This window comes from Coffea arabica, chromosome 11c, assembly GCF_036785885.1.
Source record: "Coffea arabica cultivar ET-39 chromosome 11c, Coffea Arabica ET-39 HiFi, whole genome shotgun sequence".
Lineage (NCBI taxonomy): Eukaryota > Viridiplantae > Streptophyta > Magnoliopsida > Gentianales > Rubiaceae > Coffea > Coffea arabica.
This window is the reverse complement of record NC_092330.1, coordinates 38682667-38709999: the sequence shown is the minus strand read 5'-3', so window position 1 is coordinate 38709999 and position 27333 is coordinate 38682667. Positions and strand designations below refer to the sequence as shown.

At 34.2% G+C, this 27333-nt stretch overlaps 2 protein-coding genes and 2 long non-coding RNA genes across 9 annotated transcripts; all 4 read right to left on the bottom strand.

Annotated features, from left to right (window-relative positions):
• Positions 1–80: 80 nt before the first annotated feature.
• LOC140016901 (uncharacterized) lies at positions 81–3199 on the bottom strand. 2 transcript variants are annotated; one of them, XM_072071049.1, is made up of 4 exons: positions 1611–3199; positions 1063–1329; positions 770–934; positions 81–577 (listed from the first exon to the last, which is right to left on the bottom strand). In XM_072071049.1, exons 2-4 carry the CDS (start codon positions 1105–1107, stop codon positions 527–529), a joined length of 261 nt encoding a protein of 86 aa, XP_071927150.1. In that variant the 5' UTR covers positions 1108–1329; positions 1611–3199; the 3' UTR covers positions 81–526. Both variants share the same exon structure in this region; 1 of them encodes a protein (XP_071927150.1).
• A 7584-nt stretch (positions 3200–10783) lies between these two features.
• LOC140016384 (uncharacterized) lies at positions 10784–12017 on the bottom strand. Its single transcript, XR_011822776.1, has 2 exons — positions 11577–12017; positions 10784–11208 (listed from the first exon to the last, which is right to left on the bottom strand). It is a non-coding gene; the product is annotated as an uncharacterized lncRNA (long non-coding RNA).
• A 5988-nt stretch (positions 12018–18005) lies between these two features.
• On the bottom strand, positions 18006–22683 carry LOC113717074 (uncharacterized). 5 transcript variants are annotated; one of them, XM_027241725.2, is made up of 12 exons: positions 22439–22631; positions 21022–21158; positions 20858–20944; positions 20642–20712; positions 20502–20551; positions 19776–19846; positions 19633–19695; positions 19214–19301; positions 18717–18776; positions 18543–18622; positions 18378–18449; positions 18006–18290 (listed from the first exon to the last, which is right to left on the bottom strand). In XM_027241725.2, exons 3-12 carry the CDS (start codon positions 20887–20889, stop codon positions 18209–18211), a joined length of 669 nt encoding a protein of 222 aa, XP_027097526.1. In that variant the 5' UTR covers positions 20890–20944; positions 21022–21158; positions 22439–22631; the 3' UTR covers positions 18006–18208. The 5 variants fall into 5 exon arrangements, with proteins under 5 accessions (XP_027097526.1, XP_071926758.1, XP_071926759.1 ...); XM_072070657.1 differs by having other exon boundaries at positions 21054–21158; positions 22439–22578; XM_072070658.1 differs by having other exon boundaries at positions 20858–20939; positions 21054–21158; positions 22439–22578.
• A 2631-nt stretch (positions 22684–25314) lies between these two features.
• On the bottom strand, positions 25315–26899 carry LOC113715379 (uncharacterized). Its single transcript, XR_003453954.2, has 2 exons — positions 26577–26899; positions 25315–25820 (listed from the first exon to the last, which is right to left on the bottom strand). It is a non-coding gene; the product is annotated as an uncharacterized lncRNA (long non-coding RNA).
• Between the last annotated feature and the right edge of the window lie 434 nt (positions 26900–27333).

Below are 27333 nucleotides of genomic sequence, written 5' to 3'. Positions count from 1 at the left end.
ATTGGAACGCCAGTCTCGGTTTTCTGAGTCTTCCACTGTTCTACCAGTGAACTGAAAACTGCTCTGTTTTCGGTTGTCAATTGAACTTAATTGGAGCATCTCACACAATAATAAGTATATAGGGTATTATTTAACAAAGACGATCCCTCTGTCGGAAAAAAAATACAAAATAAAAAAATTAAATGAAATGACAAAACCCATCTGTTGAAAGGATCGTCGATAATCTACATTGCAAGTTTTTACCGCAGCCATCAATTAGACTCAGTCATGGTTCATCGTAGTATGCATCCAGTGACTAGGAGAATCCCAAAATATTTGGCCTCAGAGTCTCTATAGAAGCCTCAGTACCATCAACTCCTCTGCACCTTTCTTCTTCTTCTTCTTCTCGTACAGAATTTGGTGATGAAAAGTCTAAGCACATTCCTCTTATCAAGTTCTCATAAGACGCGGACAGATCCTGCGTGGTGAGCTGGTGGTACTCTACTAGCTGGTGAAGGCACCGGTTTTCCGGGCCAAGTTTGCATCCTCATTTCCCAGTTGATTTTTCAGCAAGGAGTGCTTCCAATTGAAGCCTTACCTGGACATTAGATAAACATTATGCGCATATCCTAGACTCCAAGTCATACATTATCTTTATAGACATTAGAAATTTAGAAGAACTCGAGAAATAGACCTAATGAAAGAACAAAGATCTTTATTTTTTATTTTTTGGCCCTTTGTGTCTACGATTTTATGTCATGCAGAAGAGCACAATAAAATGAAAAGTTACCAGATCATCTTCTTCTGGTCTTATTCCTTTGGAATATCCATCACGAAGCCTCCTGTTTTCTTCCTCTAATAGAGTGCAGCGCTCTTGCATGAAGCATAAATCTGATTTTATGGATTTCAGTTCTCTTGCAAGGGCACCAGCTTTTGTTGCCATCGAAATTGCAAGCTTCAAAAAACACACACAAAGATAGATAAATTGAGAGGGGCACAAAGTGAACTGTCACTACAAAATTCTTGCAATAGAAACTCTTCAATGATCAGAATATCCCAAAATTAAATCTGATAGATACCAACATTTTTCGCTTTGCTGAGGTTTCCCCTTTCTTTTGAGCTCTTCATCTTTCCCTTCAGGGATACATCCTCTTGATCTTGATCATAATATCCTTGAGTATCAAACTTTCTCTTATGTCCCCTCTTTCCTTCTTCATTACTCTATCCTTCAGTTTCTTCTCCATGTTCATCTTCCTTCTTCAGTGGCAATTGCTGTTCATTTTTTGCCCTCTCCAAGGTACAATTCAATATTTCAGTCGATGTGGGCGGTTTTGCAAGATCTCTTGCTCCCTGCCGTAGGGGAAATTCCCATCACTTTTCATTCCAATTTATAACTAATTTTACAAAATCGGTCCCAGTTTATGTTTGATATACAGAGGAAGTAATAAAGGCTCAATCAACCATACGATACATTTAATCAAGAGGGAAATTAATTAGGACAGAAATGGAAAATGTGTGCTTTAGACATTAGTCAGGAATCTAGTTGGATGCTGATAAGGATGTTCAGGAAGTTGGTTGCCTAAAAAAGAAAAGAAAAGAAAAAGGATTCGTGAAGTTGACTTTGAAGTTACCTGAAGGGCATTCTCCAGATTGTCGGAGAGCTGAGACAGTGAGTGAGCAACAGAGTCGAACCCTCTTAGTAGAAGCATGGAATCCTCCTTCATCCTCTTTTCCCTTTCCAGAGCTCCAGCATTCTATCCAGCAAATTTCGGGGAAAAAAAAAACAACGCAAATTTACCTATGTTGCGACTAGCTAGAAAACTCATCTCATCTCTCTATGATCTGTAAGTAAATTGGCAAAAATATTTATGAATACAAGAATTGAAATATATATTAAACATGGCAAAAGTGAATTGCTATCCTCATAAAGGAGGAAAAAAAATAAAAAAAAGAACAAGCAGAAGTAGATAAACAAGGGAAAAAAACGAAAAGAATACCAAGATTCCTAACATAATGCTAGTACTTTGTGATTTTCCATCAGATCTTCATAGCTTTCCCAGTAGTATCCAAAAGTCCACCCATGAGATCCTGCAGGCTCAGGCTTTTCAACTCTTCTAAAAGTTCGCGTGTCAATGTTGTAGTTGAGTCTGTATTTACAATGCCAAGGTGCCATCAATAATTCCCTGCCCACCATAAATTTAAAGCTTATACCGTCTTCCCAAGGCAGAGGGTCTAACATGATGTAATGTGCTCCGGACCAGACGCCTTTGTCATAATCATCAAGCATCCACAGTCGAATCAGATTTTCATCAAAGTTAAGTAGGCAAAGGGTACCTGCCAAATCCAACACATAAATGGAACTTTCTTGTTCATGCTGGTAATCCGGAGGATTGGGGACATACCCAAAAGTTTCACTAGCCAAATCGAAGAAAATTATGGCATTATCATGATCTGGTGGAAAACGACAGTCAGTATTGACTACCCAGTGAAGACGTCCATTAACAAAAACAGCGGTATTACGAATTGGATATGGGCACTTGGATCGATTAATGACTCTCCAAGAATCTGATGATGAATAATAATTACCTTCACGTTTAATGCTAAAGATTTCACAACCGAAATCACCGTCTATGTCGTCTCCGTGCACAAATTCTGCAGTGAATATTCTCACAACTTTGTACTCTCCCGTAGAAGGTACATGTCCAAAACCAATTGCATGACCCCATGTTTGTGGAGAGCACTCTGGGAGGATTACAAATTGGTGAGTTATAGGATTACATAAATAAAAAGGCCCAATCATCCCCAATACAAAGTAGCTTCTGTAAATACACAGTAGGCCGTTGCAGGGGGCCAACACCATGTTCAGTCCTCTATCCGTATAGTGTTTTCCTCTAGGCATATAGTATTTTCCTTCCTTGGTGAATTCTTGCACAATGCTACAGCCTTCTTCATCTGCGGATGTAAATTGGAGGGTACAGCGATTTCCATCACGGGAACATGCTAGATCTTCTACGTAAAAGAAACGGAGTTTTCTCCATTTAGTTTCCCACAATTTCACGAACCAAGAATCCGATAGTAAGTTGCACCATGTCTTGCAGACACACTTGCATTTGAAGAGGGCTTTCAATGGAAGCCTTGATAGTATGTTAGTCACTATCTCAATTGGGAGTTCTGCCATCTTCCTCTCTCGATGTTAAACTCACTCCCAAGAACTTTTCTTTTCTTTCGTATATTGTTTTGAAGAAATTCTTGCTTCAAAGTTTGTGTCACTGTGCTAAGTTTTATGAGCCAATTCAATCCGTTGAGAGACTTAAAAGGACAATTTTGAAAATAAAGCCCTACAATTTAGGCTAGGATCTCGGTTTCAGTTCATTGAGGATTCTGAGTATCACCTAGAAATATTATTGCCATAATAAGCTAAGTGTCCTAATTTTATGCCTTGTCATTTAAATTCTTCCATGTTTTACTCAGTCACAAATTCGATTTCAAAACGAACACTACAACCATTTGGGCTAGGGACTAGTTTTCGATAGATATAGGATTCAGAGTGTGTAACTTAATACTTTTGCCACTATAAGGTAATTGTCCAGAAACTTTATTTTGGACTGGTCCAGTAAGAGAGCGCCATTTGAACGTCCAAGGGGGAATGTGAAGTGGGGTTTTGTTTGTCCAAATGGATACTAGGTCCAAGATGAAACTTCTTATAGATGGGCCAATTTTTTCCTCCCGTTGTTTAAATCCTCCTATTATTTAATCACAAATCTGCTTTCCTTTTCAAGGTAAATGAAATTCATTGTAGGGTTTGTCTACAGGGCAACCGTTAAGATACATATTAGTTATCATATTTTTCTAACATATAAGATTAATTAGGAAAAGTAAATAAATACAAAGTGAGGGCAGACAATATTAACTAGGAAAAGTATAAAAATGCAAGAAAAGTTAATAATTGTTAGTATGTGTACACAGATACCCTTAATTATATATTATTTTTTCCTAGTTATTTTAGTTTTCCCTTTTCAAACAGAGGTGTCCATACTTCCAGTGTTAAATAGTCTAATCCAAAAGAAGGAGGTGAAACATGCACTGCCCGTAAGCATGTTAACTTCGGCTTTTTGTAAAAGTGGCCTTGTATAAGTAAGGTCTTACTAATTGTTTGTGCCTCCATTACTTGTTAAAAATAAGTCGAGTTCAAAGAACCTTATACTTTTGCCTACATAATATACAATTAGAGAGTTAAAATTGAGTTCTAATTGTTGCTGATAATGACACGCAAAACCCTTGATGAGAATTTGTCTAAATACTGTCTTCTCCTTTCCATTTTGATATTCTTGTTTTCCTTTTTTTATCCGTCCCAAATTATATTCTACTTTCCAGTTAAAAAATATAGTTAACTTTTAATCTCTCTAAAATGTCCTTATTTAGTGTACTTTATTATCAGTGAATATAAACTACTTTATTCATTAATTGTTTTGATTCATGGCTTGAATGGTGCAACTTTTCATCAATATTGTTGTTACCACTAATGTAAAGGTATAATGTTTAGTTATACTATTAATATTAATGTAAGGGGTATTTTAGGAAAATAATAGACTAGATGCACTCTTTAGATAAAGTTAATTAATTTTTTTTAACTATTTGAAAAAAAAAAACTAACACTATCAAAATAGGAGAGAGGGAGTACTATTTTGTTATTCTATCCTAATCTATAGGAAGAGGGAGCCTAAGGAGGTTTGTGTGTTAGGAACTAATAGATGTGCAAACCAAGGTTTTCAAAATCGGGATCCTACCTAGGATCGTTTTTTGGTTTGCAAGATTGAATCGTAGGATCGGATCATAGAATCGGTAGATCTTACAAAAAATATAATAAATTGTCATATTTATAATTTTTAAGTTTGCAATTCATAAATATAGTAACAAATAATGTAATTCATGTGCAATCAATATAATTATATTGTTAATTAAGGTTAATTCATTTCTAAAGGCTCTAAACCATATTAATTTATTATAATAAAGACACAAAACACTAGCTCCATGTGATAACCTATAACAAAGATCATTTATTCACTTTAGTGAATTATATGAGTCAAATTTAAAGATTCATCAAATTTTCTAGGTTTGGAATTGGGCTTAATTATTTACATGGATTTAAAGCACTCTAAATATAATTTACAACGCAACAAACAACACTCAATTTCGAGTTTTCTACACAAAGATATAGTCAAAATACTAAAATTGTTATTTAATTTAAATAGTAGGATCGTATCAAGATCGTAGGTTGGATCGTAGGATCGCGATCCTAACAACTATGGTGCAAACCTGACTAGACCAAAGATGGTGTCATGGATTTTTTTTGCTACAGGTGAAATTTGAACCCGTCATCTATAGCCCAAGGAAGGATTTAAATCCCTCCCTAGTGGCCAGGGAGCTAGGCTCAGTGGCTTGTTAACCGTATTCAATCACTAATAGTTTCTATGCGAGTCACAATGGTATGACAATTTTGTACTCGCAATTTGGGCCTGCTCTATGTTGAATTTGTATAGCTATAAAGAGAAAAAAAAAATGAACAAAACTTACATATTATTTTATTTGTCCCCTGTATTCTCAGTTTGTCTTGAAACCGAAATCTTCAATCCATGTTCCATCCATAAAATTGTCATCATCCTATACTTCATCATATGCCCTGGCACCAGTTTGAATTTGTAGACTCTGCATTAGATTGACATTAATGTCATACATATCTTTAATTATGCTGAATCCTTCCAAGTTCCAGTGGCATATCATTAGCTTAGCCCTGCATGTGACAGGTAATCAGATGATTAAGACAAAAATGTCATCCAAATCATTATTATCTTTGCATATACATGTTGTTTAGCGATAGGCATTTAGATCAGAAAGGTAGCCCTTCGGATCGTTCTCAAAGCCAGTCCTTGTCACTTGGATTCTGTGGCATAGTAAATTGTCATACTACTCTCGTGTCCCTCTATTATTTTTAGGAAAATATCACAAACCTTTCTTGAGGTTTCTAACAATTTTACTCGTCTCCGTTGAGATTTGCAAAATAACACTAACCTCCTTTATAGTGTTTTATTTGAGAAAAATTACTCATATACCCTAAGATATTATGTCTTATTGGAAACTAACATCTAACAATTAAGTAATTAGGATAGTAATTAACTGTTAGTAACTAATTAATGAAAATAGCTATTAGAAAACTTTTGAAATGACGAGCAATAACTTGCAATTTCAAAATGGTGCTAATTGATGTACCAAATATTTGTTCACTCTTAAAAATTGATGCACCAAACAGTAATTTGTCTAGATATTTTGTACTTTTAAAAATCTTCACAGTTGCCTTACAATTAAACTTGCAATATTTGTTTTTGATGCTAAAGGTTGTGGGTGAATTTTATGATTTCCTCCTGTAGTTTGACAAGGCTATAGTTTCTGCACCTACACTTTACCTTCAACTTGCAAACTTCACAGAAAATCACTGTTTTTCCACCTCAAATTTTGCTGCTTTAATTGAAAATGAGATCCATCTTAATGCTCCTTATTGCCTTTACATGCAAAATGGTAAAGATAAAAAAAATAGCCATTATAATCCAATGCACTAGCTGTTGATCTAACTTTGTAGAGAAATTTAGTTGGTACTTATTTTTGGTTCTTAGCTATTTATACTTACATTCCCTTACTTTTATTAATATGTTTTTCATTCCTTTACAATACAAGGTGTACACAAGCATAAGGGTATTTCTTGAATAAAAGTTTTATCTCTCTTCTCAAAGTAATTTTCCAATGCCTTTTTTTTTTTTTTTTTTTCTAATTTTGACTGATTTTGTTACCAAAACCTTAACTTCAGGGGAGGTTAGTGTAATTTTACGAACTTGAATTGGATAAAACAAAAAAGGATTTTTGTAGCGGCTGCTCTATGATCAAATTAAATTGATTAAATTGAAATTTCTAATCCTATCTTTGATTAGAGCATGAATGATAAATATCTTAACCAGAATAAAACACTTGTTAACAAAATGAACTCAGCGTCCTACTTACGAATCGTTGCCTTTTTTTTTTTTTGCCTGGGAGTAGGATGGGAGATATAATCATCTGGATAATGAACCACAATTTATACTACTGCATTACTTCAAACTTGTTACCTAAATGGCAACTTGAGAATGGGTGGCAAAGGTGGCAACAGCGGTGGAGACAACAGAGGAGGGAACGGAAGTTCTGGTGGCAGTGGTTTGTCTAAGGGCGGAGGCAATGGTATTGCCGGCGGTGAATATATTAAAGCACTGGGTGACGATAGGTCATATAATTCAAGAGCCGGATTTGAGGCAAATCCTCAAGGCTATTTCTCGGGTTTACGTGGTGACCAGAAGGGCAAATGAACTTTCATATTGAATAAGATGTTAGAATCTATTAAATAAACGTCAGCTCTTTGTTGAATTATCAGCTTTGCATTAAACGATTTATATTGCCAGGAATATTTGCTTTCAATTTTGACATCTTTTTTGTTTTACAATTATAAAAGGCAATGCTAGCTAGGAATTGAACTAAGAGTTTACATGCAACTGTGGCCATATATATATGACCACGTACAACCAACTGTTTCCTCAGCACTGTTTTCGGTTGGATAATTACTGAATTTTCTTCAGGCATAGCATATAGCCATCCATATATGCTTGCGATAAATTTTTGTTTAAAAAAAAAAAAAAGGGAAGAATTAGTGGACATTATTCTACAAGATCGACTAAACATATAGACTTTCTCACTTTTGTCATTTTTTCCCCAAAAGGACTCTATTAAGTATTACCAACAAAGTTCATTCTCTCATCAAATCCAAACACCCGAGTGATCTTTCTGTGCACTCTATTCTTGACCATGAATTGGATTGGGTGCATTGAAAAAATATGGTGAATTTGAATTTGGCCCTCTAAAATAGACCAACTTACCAATTCAAATTACCAGTTCAACTAAACACTTAAAACTGGAAATTTCGATCCAAATGACGCTTTGTGTCAATTCACATGTGTTTATTAATTAAAATTTCGTCAAACTTCTTGAAGGGAGGGGCTTTAATGAGACACAAAGGAAAAAGATAGTGAGTGCTCTTTTGATCAGTTTTGAAAGATTTGAGTTGGCAGATTAACTTTTCTTTTTTTCTTTTTTTTTATTGGAAGAGCAACACTGTATCATGCTTAACTCATTTAACTTGGAGATTAATTGCTTCAAACTTCTTGAAGTTAGTAGGGCTTCGCTTTGAGACATAAATTGATGGAAGGAATCATTTGGAACAAAATTTCCAATTGGAGGGCTTAACTATGATGTAATCACATTTAAGGGCTGAATTGATAATTTGGTCAACTTTAAAGGACCAAAAACAGATTATATATCAAAATGAATTTTCACCCTTTTTAGGCTAGACCTGAAGATTATTGACAAAACCACAAAAATAGCTACAGTTGAATCAGTGATAAACATCTTAAATCAAAATAAAACAATCTTAAGAAAATCAACTCGCCATCCTACTTTCAAATTACTTTTGTTTTGTTTGTTTATACAACTTCCTCTAACAGACTCATTCCACTTTCACACAGATTAAGAAGAATAGTTAATGTAATCATTTTTTGCTTAGTACTTTTTTTATATAGTTATATGCCCTACTATTAATAGTTTTGTTTTAGCGTTACACTATTTAATTTATTATTTATAGTGAAATGATTGACTAATAAAATAGCATACTTACTAATTAAGATACAATTTAACTATGGATATAGCAGTAAATCCATACACTAACCTACACTTCAAAAAAAAAAAAATAAACCGATAATTCAGGATAAACACAAAAGAAAAATGGACCTATCTTGTTGAACGGAGAGAGTAGTATTTTGTACTTCTCTCCCACCACCCCTCACTCCCAGTTTCTACAGAATTTATTATGCTTCAGAATTCCAGTTAAATTTGCCATCCTACAGAATTCGAGTAGTCCACATATTCTCAACATGCATGCATTACATTAATTTGGGCTATCACAAAATTTTTCCTTCTTAATGGAGTTGATGATTCCAAGACAGCGTTTGACTCACTTCTTATCAAAATTTGCCTATATAAACTGACCAGCCTTGGCATGATGATCCATCCACGAGCAGCTTAGTGATACACTGGTATCTGAATTGTTTCAAACTTGTTAGCTAAAGAGCAACTTCAAAATGGGTCAAGGTGGGAGTTCTGGAGGAGGAGCCAAAGGCAGTGGGAGGCAACGGAGGAGGGAAAGGAAGCTCCGGTGGCGGTGGTTCGTCTAAAGGCAGCGGCAGTGTTGGTGCTGGCGGTGGATATATGAAAGCGCCTGGTGGTGGTGGCTCATACATTTCAAGAGTCGGATTTGAGGCAAATCCTCGAGGATATTTCTCGGGTTTACGCGGTGACCAGAAGAGCAAATGAACTTGTATATTGAATAAGATGTTAGAATCTATTAAATAAACGTCAACTCTTTGTTGAACTATCAACTTTGCATTAAACGATTTATATTGCCAGGAATATTTGCTTTCAATTTTGACATCTTTTTTATTTTGCAATTATAAAAGGCAATGCTATGAATTGAACTAGAGTTTACATGCACATGCAACTGTGGCCATATATATATATGACTACCTCCAATGACCACGTACAACCAACTTATTTCTCAGCACTGTTTTCGGTTGGATAATTACTGGATTTTTTTCTGTCTTAGCATATAGCCATCCATATATGCTTGCGATAATTTTTTGGTAAAAAAATAAAAGAAGGAATTAGTGGGCATTATTTTACGAGACTAAACATACAGACTTTCTCACTTTTGTCAATTTTTTTCCCAAAATGACTATTAAGTATTACCAACAAAGTATTACCAAAAAGACTCTGAAAAAAGAAACTATTTTCACCTCTTAAAAGAGGAAAGTTTTAAAAAAAATGTATTTTATTTATGAAAACTTTCGAACCCCTAAAAAATTTTTTTTTTTTTTTTTTTTTGAAGAACTCTTGGTTCTATGTGAGTGGGAAATTTCCATCATCAAGTCAAGATAGATTTCATACATCCGTCTGTGCTATGCTACAACTGCATGTGTCTATTCATTTGTTGCTAGGTCTACCACCTGAGCACTGGCCTGTACAGGTTTACGGGACTTGACACGTAGAATGCATAGAAAACCCGAAACCGACACAAGATATTCCACAGCTTCAGTTTGGCATCCACAAATTTTGAAGAACATAAAAAAAAAAAAAAATTAATCTTTCCCTTTGTGCATGTTAGGCAACATGAAAACGATGCTTCTAAAACATAAAAAATTTACAGAGATCAAGCAGGAGTTTCCACGTATTCTGCAAAACAGCTGGTGTACATTCATCATCTGGGATTTCTGTCCTCCTGTCATTGGCCCTCTTAAACCCTGAATTCGTAGGTTCCTTAGGATTTGAATCCAATGCGCCGAGAGGATGACAAGTAGTAGTAGTACGTACGTAGTATTATCTGGTCCTTTACCTTAAATTGGAATTTCATACATCAAAACTGCAACAGCAAACCAACTTTTGGCATCTACAGGAGTAGGATGAAACCTTACATCATATCTGTACGTGTACCAAATAGCTTTTTTTAGAAATTTTTTCTTGTCTTCTAAACATGGGATACGCACAAGGGTAACTTTTTTTTTTAATATACTTTTTGGCCATGTATATGTCCTTGCAGATTTCTCATTATCATTTTATGGGATTAATTTTACTTTGCCCTACACTTGGAAACTTGAGTAGCTGAATTGTGATACGTCACTAATGATCTGAAATTTTGAACTAAAATTACTTTCTTATCATCTGAAATCCTTTTGACTAGTAATCACAACAGCATGTACAAGAAAACAAATACATACATATATAGAGAGAGAGAGAGAACTAGCTAGCATCAAGAATTAGTATCCATTTCTCAAGTATGGATACAAATTTGAATAAGAATAGAGTAAAGGAAGATGAAAATAGAGCCACTGAAGAAGACAAGAACAAGTGTACTGCCAACAGAAGTTGCAACTTTTAAGGATTGGACCAACAGAATACGTCTCTTGTATGTATCATCATATCCAACCTTATAGTTCCAACCGCCCTTTTCATGTCTGAAGCATGTCTTCAGCTTTTCTTTCATCTTCACCGCCTCAATTCTCTGTCTCAGAACACTCAGGTTTCCGTCCACTATATTTGCTGAGTTCCCTGCAAAAAAACCCAAACACATAAGAAATCTTGAATGTCTAATGTTTTTAAAACAAACCCTTAATTATTATCCCAGTTCAACGTTTTTCTTGCCATGTTTGGTTGAGGGTTCAATTAGAAGAACTATACATAATCTCTCATCCTCGTTATCACGAACAGAAAGGCTAAGTGGGATGCGCCAACTTAGCAGAAAGCAATGAAAAGAATGGAAAAAAGCATGCATGCATGCAATGCCATTATACCGGAGACACTGCATATATGATTATATTCCTGTTAAGCTTCTGGGATGGTAACCTCAATTGCAGTGAGCTAAACTTGCAAGAATTTAAATGAAGATGACAGGGGAGAAGATTCAGAAGAAGTAATACCTTCATCACGACATATCTGGGATCTAACAGGAGGATACTTTTGATGTTTAGGGCTTGGGAACGGGATGAATATTTTGTGAAAAGAAGCTGGAGGGGAAGCCATATATGATTGATTGATTGGGAACTGGGATACCAGAACTCACTTTGGACCTAACCCCAATGATCTAGACGGGGACTTTATAGACAAAACATGCATGGTAACGTGGCGATCAACCATTTCTCATGGAATTTTATATAATTTTGTGAGCTTTCAGCTTCCCCCTTTCTTTTTCTATAATATTGCAGAACCACACTGACAGAGTGACAGCGGGTGTAAATTATATACAAACTTAGATTCCTCGATCTTGGAATCTTAGGTGATAAGTTCATGAACTATTTGTCCAAATTATGAACTGACCTGAAGAAATTGGGCCTTTCTCTTTTTTCTTTTAAGGAAAATTGGAGCCTTTCTGAATGTTATGAATACCTTCCAATTCATTTTGTCTTTACTACCTGTTATTTATTTTTTTCATCCTTTCATTCTTTTCGATATCCTTTCCACCTCCAATTGTCACGTACAAAATTCTTTATAATTTTATCTTGTAACCTATCAACTGTTCATTAGTTAGTGCCATTTGTTGCTTGGTACAATGAAAAGATCCTTGATTAAAACACCCTTTTGTTCTTCCCATTTTTATCAAGAAAGTAATTTTGGAACCGATACTTTATCTAACTATGCAACTACTTTATCAAAGCTTTTTATCGCGAAAGTAATTTTGGAGCTGGTATTTTACATAACTATGCTACTAATTATCAAGGCAATATGAATGTACTATGTTTAAGGATCCAATAATTTATCTAAATATATAACTACTTTATCAAGGCAGTATGAATGTACTGTATTTAAGGATCCTTCATTTTTTATTAGGCAAGTAATAGCCAAGGATAGACGCGGGACGTAAATAGTTCCTCCACTTTTGGTTCGGCAAGTAACAATCGACTCCGTTTGGATTATCTGTTTTTTGGAGTATTTTTGAAAAATTTTACTGTAGCAGAGTTTTTAAAGTATATTTTGAGATATTTAATAGTAGTAGAGTTTTTGGGATATTTTTTAAACATTAAAAAATTTAGACTACTTTTTAGAGTATCTTTTAAAATATTTTTTAAAAATTTTTACAGTATTTAAAAAACCGATGAATCCAAACAGAATTGTTAGGCAAGTAATAATTAAGGACTATTTTACTATTTTATTAAGGCAATATGAATGTACTGTGTTTAAAGGCAATATGAATGTACTGTGTTTAGGAATCCGCGGCTTTTTGTTAGGCAAGTAATAGCTAAGGACTACGCTACTAGTGTACTGTGTTTAAGGATCTTCCATTTTTTGTCAGGCGAGTAATAACTAAGGACTATGCTGCTAGGATTTTTTTTTTTTTTTAAGTGAGAGGATTTGAATTCAAAATTTTTTACTTATAATCCCTCCTATTTTACAACCCAACACGCAATGGTTATTTGCTATCTAATTAAATAATTTAGTAGTATCTACCTTTGTCTTAAAACAAAAAAAAAAAATACCCTTTTGTTATTTTAAGTGTGATACAAATATGATTTCCCTAATTTAGTCTATTTTGCACAAACATTAGTATATTGTGCAAGAAAACAATCATTCTGCGGATTAAGGACTTTAGTCAGTGATCTAGTATAATACAACGGCATAGTCTACACTGCTAGAATGGTTTGCATAAATTATCTACCTACCATTCCCGAGCACTTTATCAATAGAAATAGAAGATAAATAATGATGTCGTATTAACAAAAAGCATCAAAAGTAGTAATCAACCTTTGCAATCGATTGTGATTACCACTTCAACCAAATTGATACATCCAAGTGTCCAACCTTCCTCATGATATATAAAGAAGAAGAAAAAAGGGATCTATCTAAAAAATTCTGAGGATTTAATAGGACCTTTTGATATATAGTTTGAGAACTTGATTTAGATTATTGAAGAAGTTGTGGCCAGACTTGTTAATGGTTCCAATTTTGATAAAACTTTAACAATCTCCCCATTGGTCTCCTCAACATTGGCATCCTTGCATTAGGATAATAGGCTAGGTTCAACCCCAGCCAACAGGTCCTATTAGGCATAAAATCTTTGGTTGAATATAGAAAAGATATTGAGTGAAACCAGTTTCAGGGGAAATAGACTTTTTTTTTTTTAGCAACAATAGGACAACTTAAATCTGGTTAATTGAAATTATAATGATTCTGGACCTATTAATATTTTCCCACTAGCTAGGCAGTTGAGCTTCAATATTTGCCAATGTTCAAATAAACAAATTAATTGTGAACATATATATTAGGAATAACTTTGTCTTGATCAGTAGCCTTCTGTGAATGCATTTTGGGCAATATAGATGTGGTCACAAAACTTGCAGGGAAATTGGCATAGTATGTAAAATTCTGCTGTAAAACTTAATATAAGCTACGTCGCCACCGGGTAGCAGCCTCGATCACATTCTTATCCTATTCTTCAATTGGGATCCTCTATGTCATTACTCAGTGCCAATCTCACTTATCACGTGATAGTAGAAGAAATTTAAATAAAACAACACATGACAAATTAAATAAATAGGACACTTGGCATAAATATAGAAGTGGCACTGAATTGCCACTGAAAAAGTGGCACTGAGGATCCCGTGTGATTCTCATACACGCTTCTTGTTGAATTCTGCTCAAGGAATAATCATATATAGATTTAAAGCGCAATTATTTTTAAAAGTAAAGTTAAATCGCGTAGTATAAACAAGGCAATAAATATGAAAACGTGTATTGAAATAATAAACTAGACGTTTTATGTATATTATGTTTATTGACAAGTATCCATTAAGCATCTATTTAAAAAAAAAAATCGACCAAAATTAGCACATCTGTTAGAGAAAACCCACAAAGATTAGTACACCTGTTAGTTGGCTGGCTGTCAGGGAGAGAACTAAAAAAAGGTTTAAACTTGTAAGTAATCTCAATTTTCACTTCCCTAATAATGTGAGCTGATGAAATGAACAAGTGATTGTACCACTAAACTGTCAAAAAAAAAAAAAAAAAAAGAAGTGAGCTTGATAACTTTTAATTTTTAAACTTAGTTAGGGAACTGTATGTTGTAGATAAGGGGAAAGTTGGAAAGTTAGGGGCTGGCTTTTTAAAGAGATTCTTGTCTGCTAATTGCCTGTAGCCACTAATTCAGTTGTGGAGGTATTTTGAGCAAAGGCTTTCCGGTTTAAATCTTACTCCACTGATGCCCCAAATCTTTTACAGTATATTTTTGGTAGCATAACCTTTTTCTTTGACCCGATTTTGATTGAAGTTCAAGTTCAACAAAAATCTTATTTTGATTGTAAAGGAAGATCAGAAACCATACATCTAAAAATGGAAAAAAAAAATTGAGAGGATATTGGATAAGATTTAAAAAGCCAGGTCATTTACAACTTAATTAAGCTTGTAACTTATCTTGCTTTATGATTTTTTCAAAAAAAAAAAAAAAAAAGGGCAGAAATGATTATTTGGAACCTCGAAGATCTTCCTCAATTACAAAGAAATGATTATTTGAAATGATTACAAAGGCAGAAATGATTATTTGAGATTAAAGTAACAAAACTTACAATTAAAGTATTATTTGAAATAACTATCAATACTTTTTATGATATGATGTATGTGAAATAAAGAAGTAATTTAGAATAACCCTTGCCAATATTTTCCATCCATGGTTTCTTGGAACATTTTTTGAGGTGGTTTATTTCCTTCTGAATTCTCAATAGTTTAGTTGAATCCATTCCCAACCTCTAGTATAAAACCATTCGTAAAAAATGTTGTGCTCAAAATTAAAAAAAACAAAATAGTTGAAAAAGTAAAAAATTAAATTAAAAAACACACTTTGTGATACACATAAAATAATATTTGAAAAAACTTTTGCATTCAAAAGTTAAGAGAAAGCAAAACTCATTTGAGTGAGCACAAACTCAATAGTTCCCAATGATTTTATATCATTGGAAGCCATACTCAAGAGATTGATTAAATCTACAATATCTGCTGTCAATAATCATCAAGTATCTTTTCCCACCGGTTTTGCAGAATAGTCACGTCGCATACGACAATAATTTAGCATGAAGCGACGACAATCTTCATGGTGGAGCTATCACCCACCATATAATACTAGAAGTACCTCGGCTGTGCAAAACACAGCTAAGGCCCCCAAGAATTTTAATTGAATATATAGTAATAAATTTTTTTGATAAATAATGAATAGAGCTATAGGAGAAAATTTGTTATAAAAACAATTAAAATTTGTTATAAAAAGAAATTTCATCTATGAAATTAGCCCTAATTTATCGTGATTTGGATTTAACCGATATTATGTGTATATAATGATACTAAAAAAAAAGAGAGAGAGAGAAAGCAAATCCATTATGAGTGCATTGTCGGTTTAATAGCAGTATAGTTTTAGTTGTAACTAAACAAAAAGCAGTCATAATGTTTTTAGTACTTTAATAATTAGTAAAAACTTAGAAAACCATCGAGATCTGTCACAATCTTCAGCATCAATAAAACCATACAAACTTAAATATTTTTCTTTCTTTTTGAGAGAAAAAGTGAGTTAATCCATTCATTTAAATCATGTCTAATAGGTGAGAACATTATCTCACCAAACAGCTCTAGAATACAAATACTAGTTTTAAATAAAAACATGCCACATTTCTAGATCTACATATACAAGTTCGAATCCAACAATTTGTTTGATTATAAAAATGTCTTCTTAATCAAAATAGAATTTTCTAATAATATATTGTCAAATAACACTCTAGATTGAAAACCTCAATGCTAACTTCCACCACCAAATGCAATCCTTTGACAACTGCAATCATCTTAACTAGTTAAATTGACAAAATATTATCAACTCTTTCAATCAAATAATAATAATATATTCAGTTCTACGCCTAACAATCACCTCAAACTCTAGTTATATTATCTATCATTAGGGACAATAAAAAAAGATAAGAGTACAAAGCCGTATAGAACCAATTTAAAGAAAAGATTCTAAAATCTAATTTTGCACTTCTTTTATTCTCAAGCAATCATTTGTGAAAATTAAAATTATGAAAATAAACTACCTATCATGATTACAGACTAGTAATTCAAAATGTTGAATGAAAAGATACAAAATATTTTTTTCACATCCTAAATTTTTTGCCCCAACAATTATTTTACATATCAATCACCTTATCTAGTAAATAAGCATTTTTCACTATTAATAAACTTTATATAAATCAAAATATCAAAGTATAATTATCTATTCATAAATTAAGAGACTCTAATTAATTTTTAAGAGACTAATTTATTTTTAATTCAACAAGCCTCAACATATCCTTCCTAATCATCGTTTACCTTGGACCTTCATTTGTCATATCTTTCTCCTCCACTCTAACACTATCACCCTATTACCAAATAATAATTTTAATAAATAAAAAATTAAAATTAAAATGAATATGTATAATGGAGTTTATTATTTTATGAGGGAGAAGTAGCTACAATTCTTTCATTTCAGCCTAAAGATTTTTCATGTAATCACTACCCGTTTTCTTGTTAGCCATAGGGAATTTTTTTCCAAAAATAAAAAGGCCAAAAAGTTATTTCAAAATAAATAAAAATTGAAAAAACACGTTTCTTTAGATTTAACAGAAAAAGCATTTATAGCATCACATACAAACTTCAACTTGCCTTTTTTAGGGGGCAAAAGAAAGTCAGATAAAGGAAGAAGTGGTAAGAAAGGGAATAAGCAAAGATTTCTAATCGGGACACAAAATAATGACAAAAAATAATAAATAATATAGACAAACAGAGACAGTAAAAATAGAAGATCATGAATCATGATTATTGAACTAAGAAAAAAGGAAATAATATCAAACCCATTCTTGATCTCTTACAACGAAACCATTCATTTAGTTAATTATGTATAAAATTGAAAGAAAATGCATCAACTAATCCAATACAAAAAAAAAAAAAAAAACGGAGTAAACAATTAGGATGAAGGAAAGAAAAGAAGAGCAATACTGAATGAAAACTAATTAAGGAATTTGCACTGTAGATGAGAGTTCATTTAGTTGTCTTTAGCCAAAATGGAGAAAGAAAATAAGGTGATAAAAAAAAGAAGCAAAAGAAAGAAAGAAAAAAAAGGAATGTGCCATGTGTCAAAATGAAAGGGAGCCACTTGGCAATCATTGAAATTGCTACAATAACTCCACTTTCTTCTTGTATACCAGGTGGATAGAAAATCTAGTGATCTAGTTGAAGCTCTTCACAGCAGAAATCACACTCTCGACAAGATGCAACAGTTTCATGGATTTGGGAAATTTCTGATGTTTAGAATCCTGACTCCAGAAAATTGAAAACACGTACCAGAACCAAACTGCAACTGTCCGCATAATTAAAACGGTGGAGTACAACCAAGGCTGGGAACCACACTAACCTTGTAACAATCCTAACTACAGAATGGTTGCTCTCATTTACATTGAAAGACTTCAGACCCTACAGCTAGATTTGCACAAGGGGTTGATACAACATGTCTACAGATATCAACATATGAACATTTCATACTCTACACTCAGATGTCCATGCCATCGAATATTTCTCCTTCTTCCTCGAAAATTAGCTCATCTACTCGAAAACCTTCACTGGCAAAATTACTATGACAGCAAAGCAAACCAATATTAACCATGGCCCATTGACAGTAAATCCAATAAAACTGATGTGTGCCAAAAGAATTACATTACCTTAAACAGCTGAAACGGAAGCTCACTACTCGCTTCAGCTTCCTGTTGTAGAAGAAGAAATGATATGACCATCTGTCAACAAAAAAGAAATATATCCTGTCATCATGTCCTGAAGCAAGGACAGGAAAAAAAAAATTTAACACCAATCTCAACATCAAAGATTACATGGCTCCTCTCTCGAGGAAGGGATCTGCGTCAGCCTCAGGATTGTAACTATAAATTTCGCATTCTGCTAGCTTCACAACCTGCACCACAGTAGTATGACAATAATATCTTTTAAATCCTTTTCCTCTGTCTTCTCTTTTTTCATTCCTTTCATAGTTTTGATAAAATTCGCACCTCATCCAAAGCCTTGTATAAGGTCTCCAAGAGGGGGCACTCATTTGTGTCAAGCCATTCCTACAAAGAGAGGTAGATGAAACCCCAATTAAAGACTTCAATAAATTAATTAATCAACAAATTGAAAAGCGGGCAAGACTTCCTCGGACTATCATGATAATTATGCACCACTAGGACCCGCATCACATTCTAATGAAAAAGCCGTGATTCTCAAGCACCTTATACTGTAGCCATTCAGCATTAGACGCTTTCATAATACCAACACAAGAAAAAATCCCTGAAAACTCGACATTAAACAGACTTCGAAGATTTTGCAAATAAGAATTGCTGAATTTGAATTAACTGAATATGGTTCAAACTTCAGACCTTCTGCTATAAAATATAACCAAGATGTTCTACCTCTTAACAACAAACATTAGGCATCAACTAGCACCATTTGGTATACAGCTATTAAAAATTGATTCTTGAGCCATACTTAAACTGATATGACTCTATACCTTTGATGCTTCAAACATGTAGGTGTCCAAAATTTGCTTAAAGCCATCCCAGCTCTCTTCAGTGAAAAATTGGTGAGCTTGCACTGCACTGGTAAACCAATGTGTTGGGAAATTGTAGCACAGTTACACCAAAAATCAATGCGCAATGTCAATTAGCAGAAGTCAGTAGCTACACAAAGGATGACAGACTAAGTGGTTTGTTTTGGGAAATGGAGAGACTTGAACTCTCAACTCGGCTAAGAGCAACAGTTATCTGAACTGTCCGTCAAACCTTCTGACAACACTCCCAAGGCTGTTAAGAGAGGATTATATAGTGGGATGCCATGTCGCCAAGAAAGCTGACAATGGCACTGCCCATAACCCTCCTTTTCAGCTTCATGTAAAGGAAACAAAATGACAAACATAAGATACAGAGTTACCTGAAGTCATAATCTGGATACGTGTGATAGAGTGTAAGAAGCAAATAAATCAGCGTCTTTCGGCTGGTGAAAAAGGTTTTGAGATCAGTAAGAAAATATATACCATAGAAGCATAATTGGATAAGATACACGTAACTGGGTACCTGGATGTATACAGATATTCGACTGGTGAGGAAGAGTCGGTGTCAGATGATTTCCCAAGGTAATCAAGAATCTGGTTTAATTCATAACTATCGATTAAAAGGATCTACCGAATTCTCAGATAGGATACAACAAATTGAGTGGCTATAGTAGCAGGAAGATTGGCAATCCATTAGTAAACAACTCAATAACACAGCAACTGAGCATCAAAATATAAAGACATGGCTGCAAGAACACAACAGACATAGGCTCAAAGCAAGCTATCGTGAGCATAATTATATAAATAATCGACTTTAGATTCCTCAATTTAGGCTCTCCTTTCATGAAAAAGAAGAAAGATAATAGGAAAGATTTTCATGTTTAAAAGACCGGCAAGACATGATTTAAAAAACAAAAAAAAGGGACACATTAAACTCTCTCTCTCTCTCTCTCTCTCTCTTTTAACACTTCCTTTTATCATCTCTCTGTGTCATCAAGAATACTGCTAGTCATCATTTTCAAAATCCCAAAAACAAAAACGGAAGAGGAGGATAACTGTTTCAACTTTCAAGACACCACAATAACAACTAAAATAAACAGTTCGGCCTTTCTTCAAGATATCACACAATCCAGAGACCATGTGCAGGAAGAATTTGAGAGAAATTTGTGTGCATTCAATGTTCGTACCCTGATAATCATAAATTGTAAATTATCTGTATACAGAATAAGCTCAAAGCAAATGGAATCACCTCATTCTCTAAGCTGAGCGACAGCTTCTTATCTGTTCCTGTATGTTTACCTAGACAGAAAATAGGCAAAAAACTCAGTTACCCCAAAATATTTCTAGCTGCAGCAACATTGCGAACATCAAAATGCAAACTATACTCACAAGAGTAAGCTTCAAGGCACCCTTTGATTGTGCGCTCTCCAAGATTTACCTGACTCAGGAAGTCATTCAAACTGAAAGAATATAGTTAATCAGTCCAAGGCAGTCATTAAAGATAGAACCAACTTACATAGACCAACAAAATCATCATAACTAAGCAATTCAAAATTTGCAAGTACAAAGTGTTGTTTCCTATGAAGAAAACACTTCTACACATACCGGTCAAGAGGAGTATATTCCAAGTACTTCATGCTTAACGTAAAACTGGAACCTGGTTCAAATTATACTCTTTCTACAAGCTCTGCACTGAATCAGAACAATTGGAAGTCAAAATACTTGCAAAAGCCACAAGAATTAACCAACACTTCAGTATGTACCCCTACAGCAAGCACGTGTTCTTGGCAAAGCAATATACTTTGATGCAATTGGTCTCTTCAGACAGTGCCACGAAACCATGGGAAGAAAGAAAGTACTCCATGAAAGAGAAACACACCCTTTCCCTCGTCTAGCACACTACCTCCTGCAAGCCATTTCACCAAGAGAATAAACTGCTCTACACTAATTTCCATTGAGGTCAGCAATATAACAAGTAAAAACTTATTCCACCAGAGACTTCTTTTTCTCGTATCAGCTTTCACATGGGTGGCTTCACAGTAAGCACACTTGAAATATCCTTTGTCCAGGAAGTTAGTGTGCTAAGGAGGGGAGGATATGCATAACCACTTCCTCTGACCTTCCCAACTAGATAAAAACTTCCACTTTAATATTCCCAAAAGCTTCACTCTATGTCATGGCAGGAACATAGGCTACACTTGCTCCTTTTCTCAGATAGAAAACAAGCTTTCCTCAAGCTGCCAGCATGGTTTAGATGTGCACATATTTTTTTGCTCAAGAGCATCCAATCCCAATCAGAAAAATGGTAGACATGCATTTAGCTACTTCAAGTTTGACTATAAATCACTCTCCAAAAACCAAAAATTAACATACTAAAGTAAGAACTACTCATCCAAAACCCATTTTACAAATCTTTTCAACAGGTTTTCAAAACTTTCCAAACGCTCATAACTAAAATAAAACAATGAAGCAAGCAGCTCTTATATTTCATTGTTTTGAAATCACTGGAATAACCAAAACCTCAAATTCACAATAGAATACTACAAGCAACTTCACTTTCTAATCCTATACCGAGATCTGAATATATGGCTTCAATGCATGTAACCAGATTAATGCTTTCTACTAAACTCTATCCAATAATTAACATATCAAACTGTCCCACACTTCCATGAAATCTTTTCCTAGATCTTCTTACCAAACAATTATTAAGTATAGTAATTATTTCAGCTAAAAAATAATTGTTTCCTTTTTACTTACATAACAAAAATAATGTGTCCCTCTTATTTCCACAGTATACTAAAACACTTAAATGGTTACAATTATATTTTTTTTTTCCATTTTATCCAACCAAATAAATCCAGAAAAAAGGCATCGCATTCATTAAATCATCAGACAAAAATAGTTCTGACATGCAGCTATAAAAACAATAGAAAAAATAAAGCCACCAATTTTCTACCAAAGCAATCCAAAATTCTCCGGAAACAGCAAAAATCTCCGCAAATGAAGTCCAACCCAGAAATAGAACCTCATCTAGAAACCAGATCCCAAGTGTATCACATATATTTGCCACTTGGCACATCAATTTGACATTTTTAACCAAAAAGACCGCAAAACACAAAAAACCCACTCATTATTCTAGACAATAATCAGCTAAGAAGCATTTGAAAGCAAGAAAAAAAAACATACCTTTTTCGATGCAGAGCGAAGAGGGAAAATCTTTGGTAGTTGAAAGAAATGGATTTTCAGCTCTGGTGGGAAAAATTAATTCTGGGTATTATAAAACTAGCACTGCTTAAGCGAGGAGAATAATAAAAGGACAATTATTTGGAATATTCGACTTGATTAAGAGGTTTTTATTTAAATTTTCAGGGCTGTGGTTGAGAAGTAGCTATAGGTAGGAAGCAAAGGAAGAGATGGGGGTCGGATGCGGCAGAGGAAGACGACAGAGTTTTTAACCTTATCCCTTCGGAATCGGTGAAAAGTCAATGTCTGACCCAAAAAGCAAAAATCTTTTTTTTTTCAACATTTTTATGTTTTGAATGTTTAATTTTTTAAAAAACAGATGATAAACTTTAATACAAAAAGGTTATAAATCTCACACGCACGAAAATGCCTGGTTGCTACTGTTTAGTGTTAACTATGCTGCATTCTATTCATTTTTTTTTACCATAAATTGTTACCTTTTTTGAAAAAATTATCTTCTTACTTTGTAACATCAATAATTAGTTATCACACTATACCTAAATCATTAATAGTTGTGTTTTGAAAGAAAATAGAAATAAAATGAACGGAGCCTTTTGTCTTTTTCACTAGCTTAATCGTTTAAAAAAGGCCATGATAAAAATTTGTTTAGTTGATTTTTATTTATTTATGTTTTTAAGTACTTCTTTCTTGTTTAATTGGTTATTAGTTTTTTTTTTCCTTTTCACCAGTAATCAGTTTGTTCTCGATTGATTATTTTAATTCATTATAAATTTTAATTTTAAATAATTCATTTTCGTGACGTTCTCGATTGCTTTTGTATTTTGATTATAGGTTTTCTAATGATAAAAAAAAGTTAAAATTTATAATCGCCCAGAGAACAACTTTTGTTGATTGTGATTATTCTTTAAAATCAATTCCACAATCAGATTTTGTAAAAAGCAATCGAGAACAAGGCCACTATCTACAACTGTATCCATGAAGGAAAAGGTGTGTTCCTAAAGTTCTTGTATTGTGTTATAGAGTGTGTTTGGCTAGTAGATTATTTGGATAATTTTTTTGAAAAAAAATACTATAGTATTTTTTTAATTTGATGCACGTGAGATAAAAAAATAGTTGAAAAATATATTAATAATACAAACAAATAAAATTTAGTAAATAATCCCATTTGAATAGCTACGTAATACCCTTTGCCCTCTATTTTCGACCCAAAAAAAATCAAACACTGAAGTTCTTGCTCTTTATTTGGAAACTAAATAAAAGTAAGAACTTCTTTATTTGGAAACAATATAAAAGTAAGATTAAATTTAATTTTAGACTGCCAATGACATTTATTTAATTTTGTTAATTGCAGTCCCCTCCACATTTTCCTCTTGAAGGACCATAACATCCTTCGATTCATTATGTTCTAATGACTTGTCTCATTTATATTTTATTTATTATTATTTTTTTAAATGTAAGTGGAAGGACTCGAACTCAAAACTTCTTGCTTACACTCCCTCCTCCCGTACCACCCAACCCAACCCTTCCCCTACTTGCATCATTCATTGATTGACAAAAGGTTGCATTTTACACTAGAAATCTATGCTTGACCTTTTTATGTCAATAGCCATGATGGTTGCTTGAGGGTTTACTCTAATTTCATTCTACCAGATTTTATTGAATCAGAGGACTCTTTTCTTTTTAACTCAAAAGATGGATGGTAGAAGCATCAAAAAATCTAGGCAAAAGCAAACTACGACAAGGAACAAAAATTCACGAGTTTTTAACTATTGTTGCCTTTGAATTCTCAATAGCTAAACTCCTGAATTCTCATGCATGACGTGTAAACTTTATGCTTAGAGTCGCACGCCTCGAAGCGTTTTCTAACAGTAAACCGCTAAGTTTTGGATACAACGTGGCACAAAATGGAACTCCAAGGCACATTGAGTTGGCAGATGGTTTAGCCTTTCCTCACTTGAAAATAATCAAAAGAAAAGAAAAAAAAAAAAGATGGTTCAGTCTTTGCCGTAACTCATAGCATGATGTCGTCATTTGTTTGGTTTGGATAGTGGAAAGTTTTTGTTGGAGAATTCAAAGGTTTCTATTGGAGAATTAAAAGAAGGGCAAGCAGCGGCAAAGGGAGGATGTCCTTTGCAAGCTAAGACATTACCATTAGCAAAGAGTGGGGTAACAACAATGGAATTGGAGCCCAGTATCCAATCGGATGTAAAGGGAAAAAACACGCAAGAATGCAAGCTAAACATATTGGCATCATTGTAACTTATACATTATGCTCTAATAGCAAGAGTTCAGTTCCTCTTATATTTATACAAGAACAAGTACCTGTTTGGAAATTCCAAACCACAAGGACTTGCAATGGCCAATCAGCCCTTTAAAATGGAAAACAAGCTGCGTCTCACTCAATGTTACCAGTCATATGTCATCACATTTACAACGTAGAAACATAGTCTGAACATCAAGCAAGCAACAAAGGTAAAGAGAACCTCATCAATCATTAGACAACTAGCACACGCAGGAATGTTGCAACAGTTATTTTTGTAACCCTGCTATATCCAGCAGCATTGTGGTAACCAGTAAAGCAAAATCCAGTAGATGCAAACGGTGCCCAAACAGCAGCAATCAGATTTCAAGGGACTATAATCCAAAGTCCAGATGACAGTACTAGTGAATTCAAGAAAGGTTTCAAAGATCAGTCTGTGGCAGTAAATTGCAATTAGACACAACAGAGTCCACTACTTCGTCAACTAGACAATTGTCTGTTCCAGCAACAACCCCAATCCCAACATTGGCATCCACAACTAAAAATGTTGGTGAGTAATTCATCCCATCTGAATAGCTCAAAGCCAGCTATAAACTCATTAACTGAAACATCAATTCATTTTTCTTTTGGAAGCTGCTTAACAATCTTCAAATGAAAAGAAACATTCAATTCCAAAAATCCTGAAATTTAAGGTCAGCCTAACATAGCTGTGAAAATTACCCATTACATAGTACTTACTTAACTGCTGCACCATTTCAGTAAACTCAGGAAAGGCTTTTATTTTATTTAAGCACTCAAAGTTCCCTATGGGAATTACATGGTGAGAAGCTGAAGCACACCAAGTCTACTTAGAAGCTGAAGCAGGTTGAGGCTTCTTAGACAAATAATCTGGAGGTGAATAGATCAGAGCAGCAATCATAGCACCTGGAAGAACAGCATACTTAGCCACTGCTGCCAGCTTCGTGACCAGTGGCTCCCCCTTCAACACATTCAGCAATGCCATTTCCAAATACACCCAACCCTTGAACCTTCTTCCTTTCTGGCTTCAACTAGTCGAAGGTGGAACCTAACTCCTCCGTAATTAAAACAACTCCAAACCTGCTGCTGCATATGCCTCTTATCTTCAGTCATTTAGCATATCAAATCAAAGACGAAAACTTCAAGAAACTCATAAGCAAAAACAACAAAAACACAAGAATGATGCACAGTAGGCATTGGTGAGAGCAACAATCTGGCTGCGTTTCGTAAATCCCTGTTCCATTCAGAAACTAAAGAACCATGTTACACTATAACCGAATTCAGCCCATAATTCATGTGCAATCTAAGTTCTTGCTCCACTGTTTTCCCACTCAGGAAATTAACCAAACAGCATTTCAACTCATACAATTGCATAGTTTGCAACTAATTAAGCACTAATTCGTCATTAAATCTTTAAAATTGAAGTAAAATATCTAATCCACATAACACTACAAACCGAACGACTAAGTGATGAAAGGAGGATTAATTACACTTTATGGATCATCAGCACTATGCAAAGACAAAATCAATAAAACACCAGCACTTAAAGTGGGATAAGACATAATTCAGAAGCAAACAAAAAAAAAAAAAAAAAAGAGGAAATTTTCTCCAAACCCGAAATTTGGAAATCTTAGGTTAAATATTTATAAGCTATGAGCTCAGAATCGAAGATTCAGAGTTTGGATTAACAGATTGCACTCCATCAAAGGTATGAGAGAGAGAGAGAGAGAGAGAGAGAGGTCAAACCAACGAAGGACCTTAATTATAAAAGTAAAATTCAGGAGAAAAAAAAACTAGAAAACTCAGAAGGAAGGAAGTGGAAATACAACGGAGGAGATGTACCTTGATTGTAGGTGTTGGAAATGGTGCTCGGCCGCTTGCCGATGGCTGATTTCGCCGGCGGTATGGTCTGATGGAGTGGGGAAGTTTAGATCGAGAGTCGAGACGGAATAGATCAGGAGGATAGGGACTTCCAGTGACTAGGCAAAATGTATAGGGGTATTTTTGTCTGATAAAGTGATGCTGGTCTCTGTATTTTGGGCCTCTTTTTTGGGCTTTCTGATAAGACTGAAAGAAAGGGCTGGAACACATTGGCCTACTAAAACTTGTTCGAGATTTGTTAATCAACATGATAAACCAAACCTTCGTTTCTTTAATTAACAACATAAACCAAACCGAATAAAAGTGGCGGAATGGAACCCAAATTTGGTAGAAAAAGTGGCATGCCTTTTTTTTTTTTTTCTTAATTATTATAATAAAAAATAATAGGAAATTTTAATTTCAAACTTAGTAAAAAATCTACCAAAAGATTGGTTGAATTTAATTTATTGCATCAAGCACTTGTGCGCATGCACGCACGTAAGTGTATGACCGGTCCTACCGTCACTCCTACTCTCCCCATTTTAAATCCAAAGCATCTAATTAAAGAGAGCAAAAGAACTTGGAGCATCATGCAATGGTCCATAGGGGGAATGATCTTCACTAGAATGGAAGACTTTATTGTTGTTTATTTTGGTTTATAAAGTTTAGACTCTTGTAATTGTGTGTCAAAGACGAACAAGTCCTTTCCTTTCTACTTAATTGATTCGATTTGAAAACA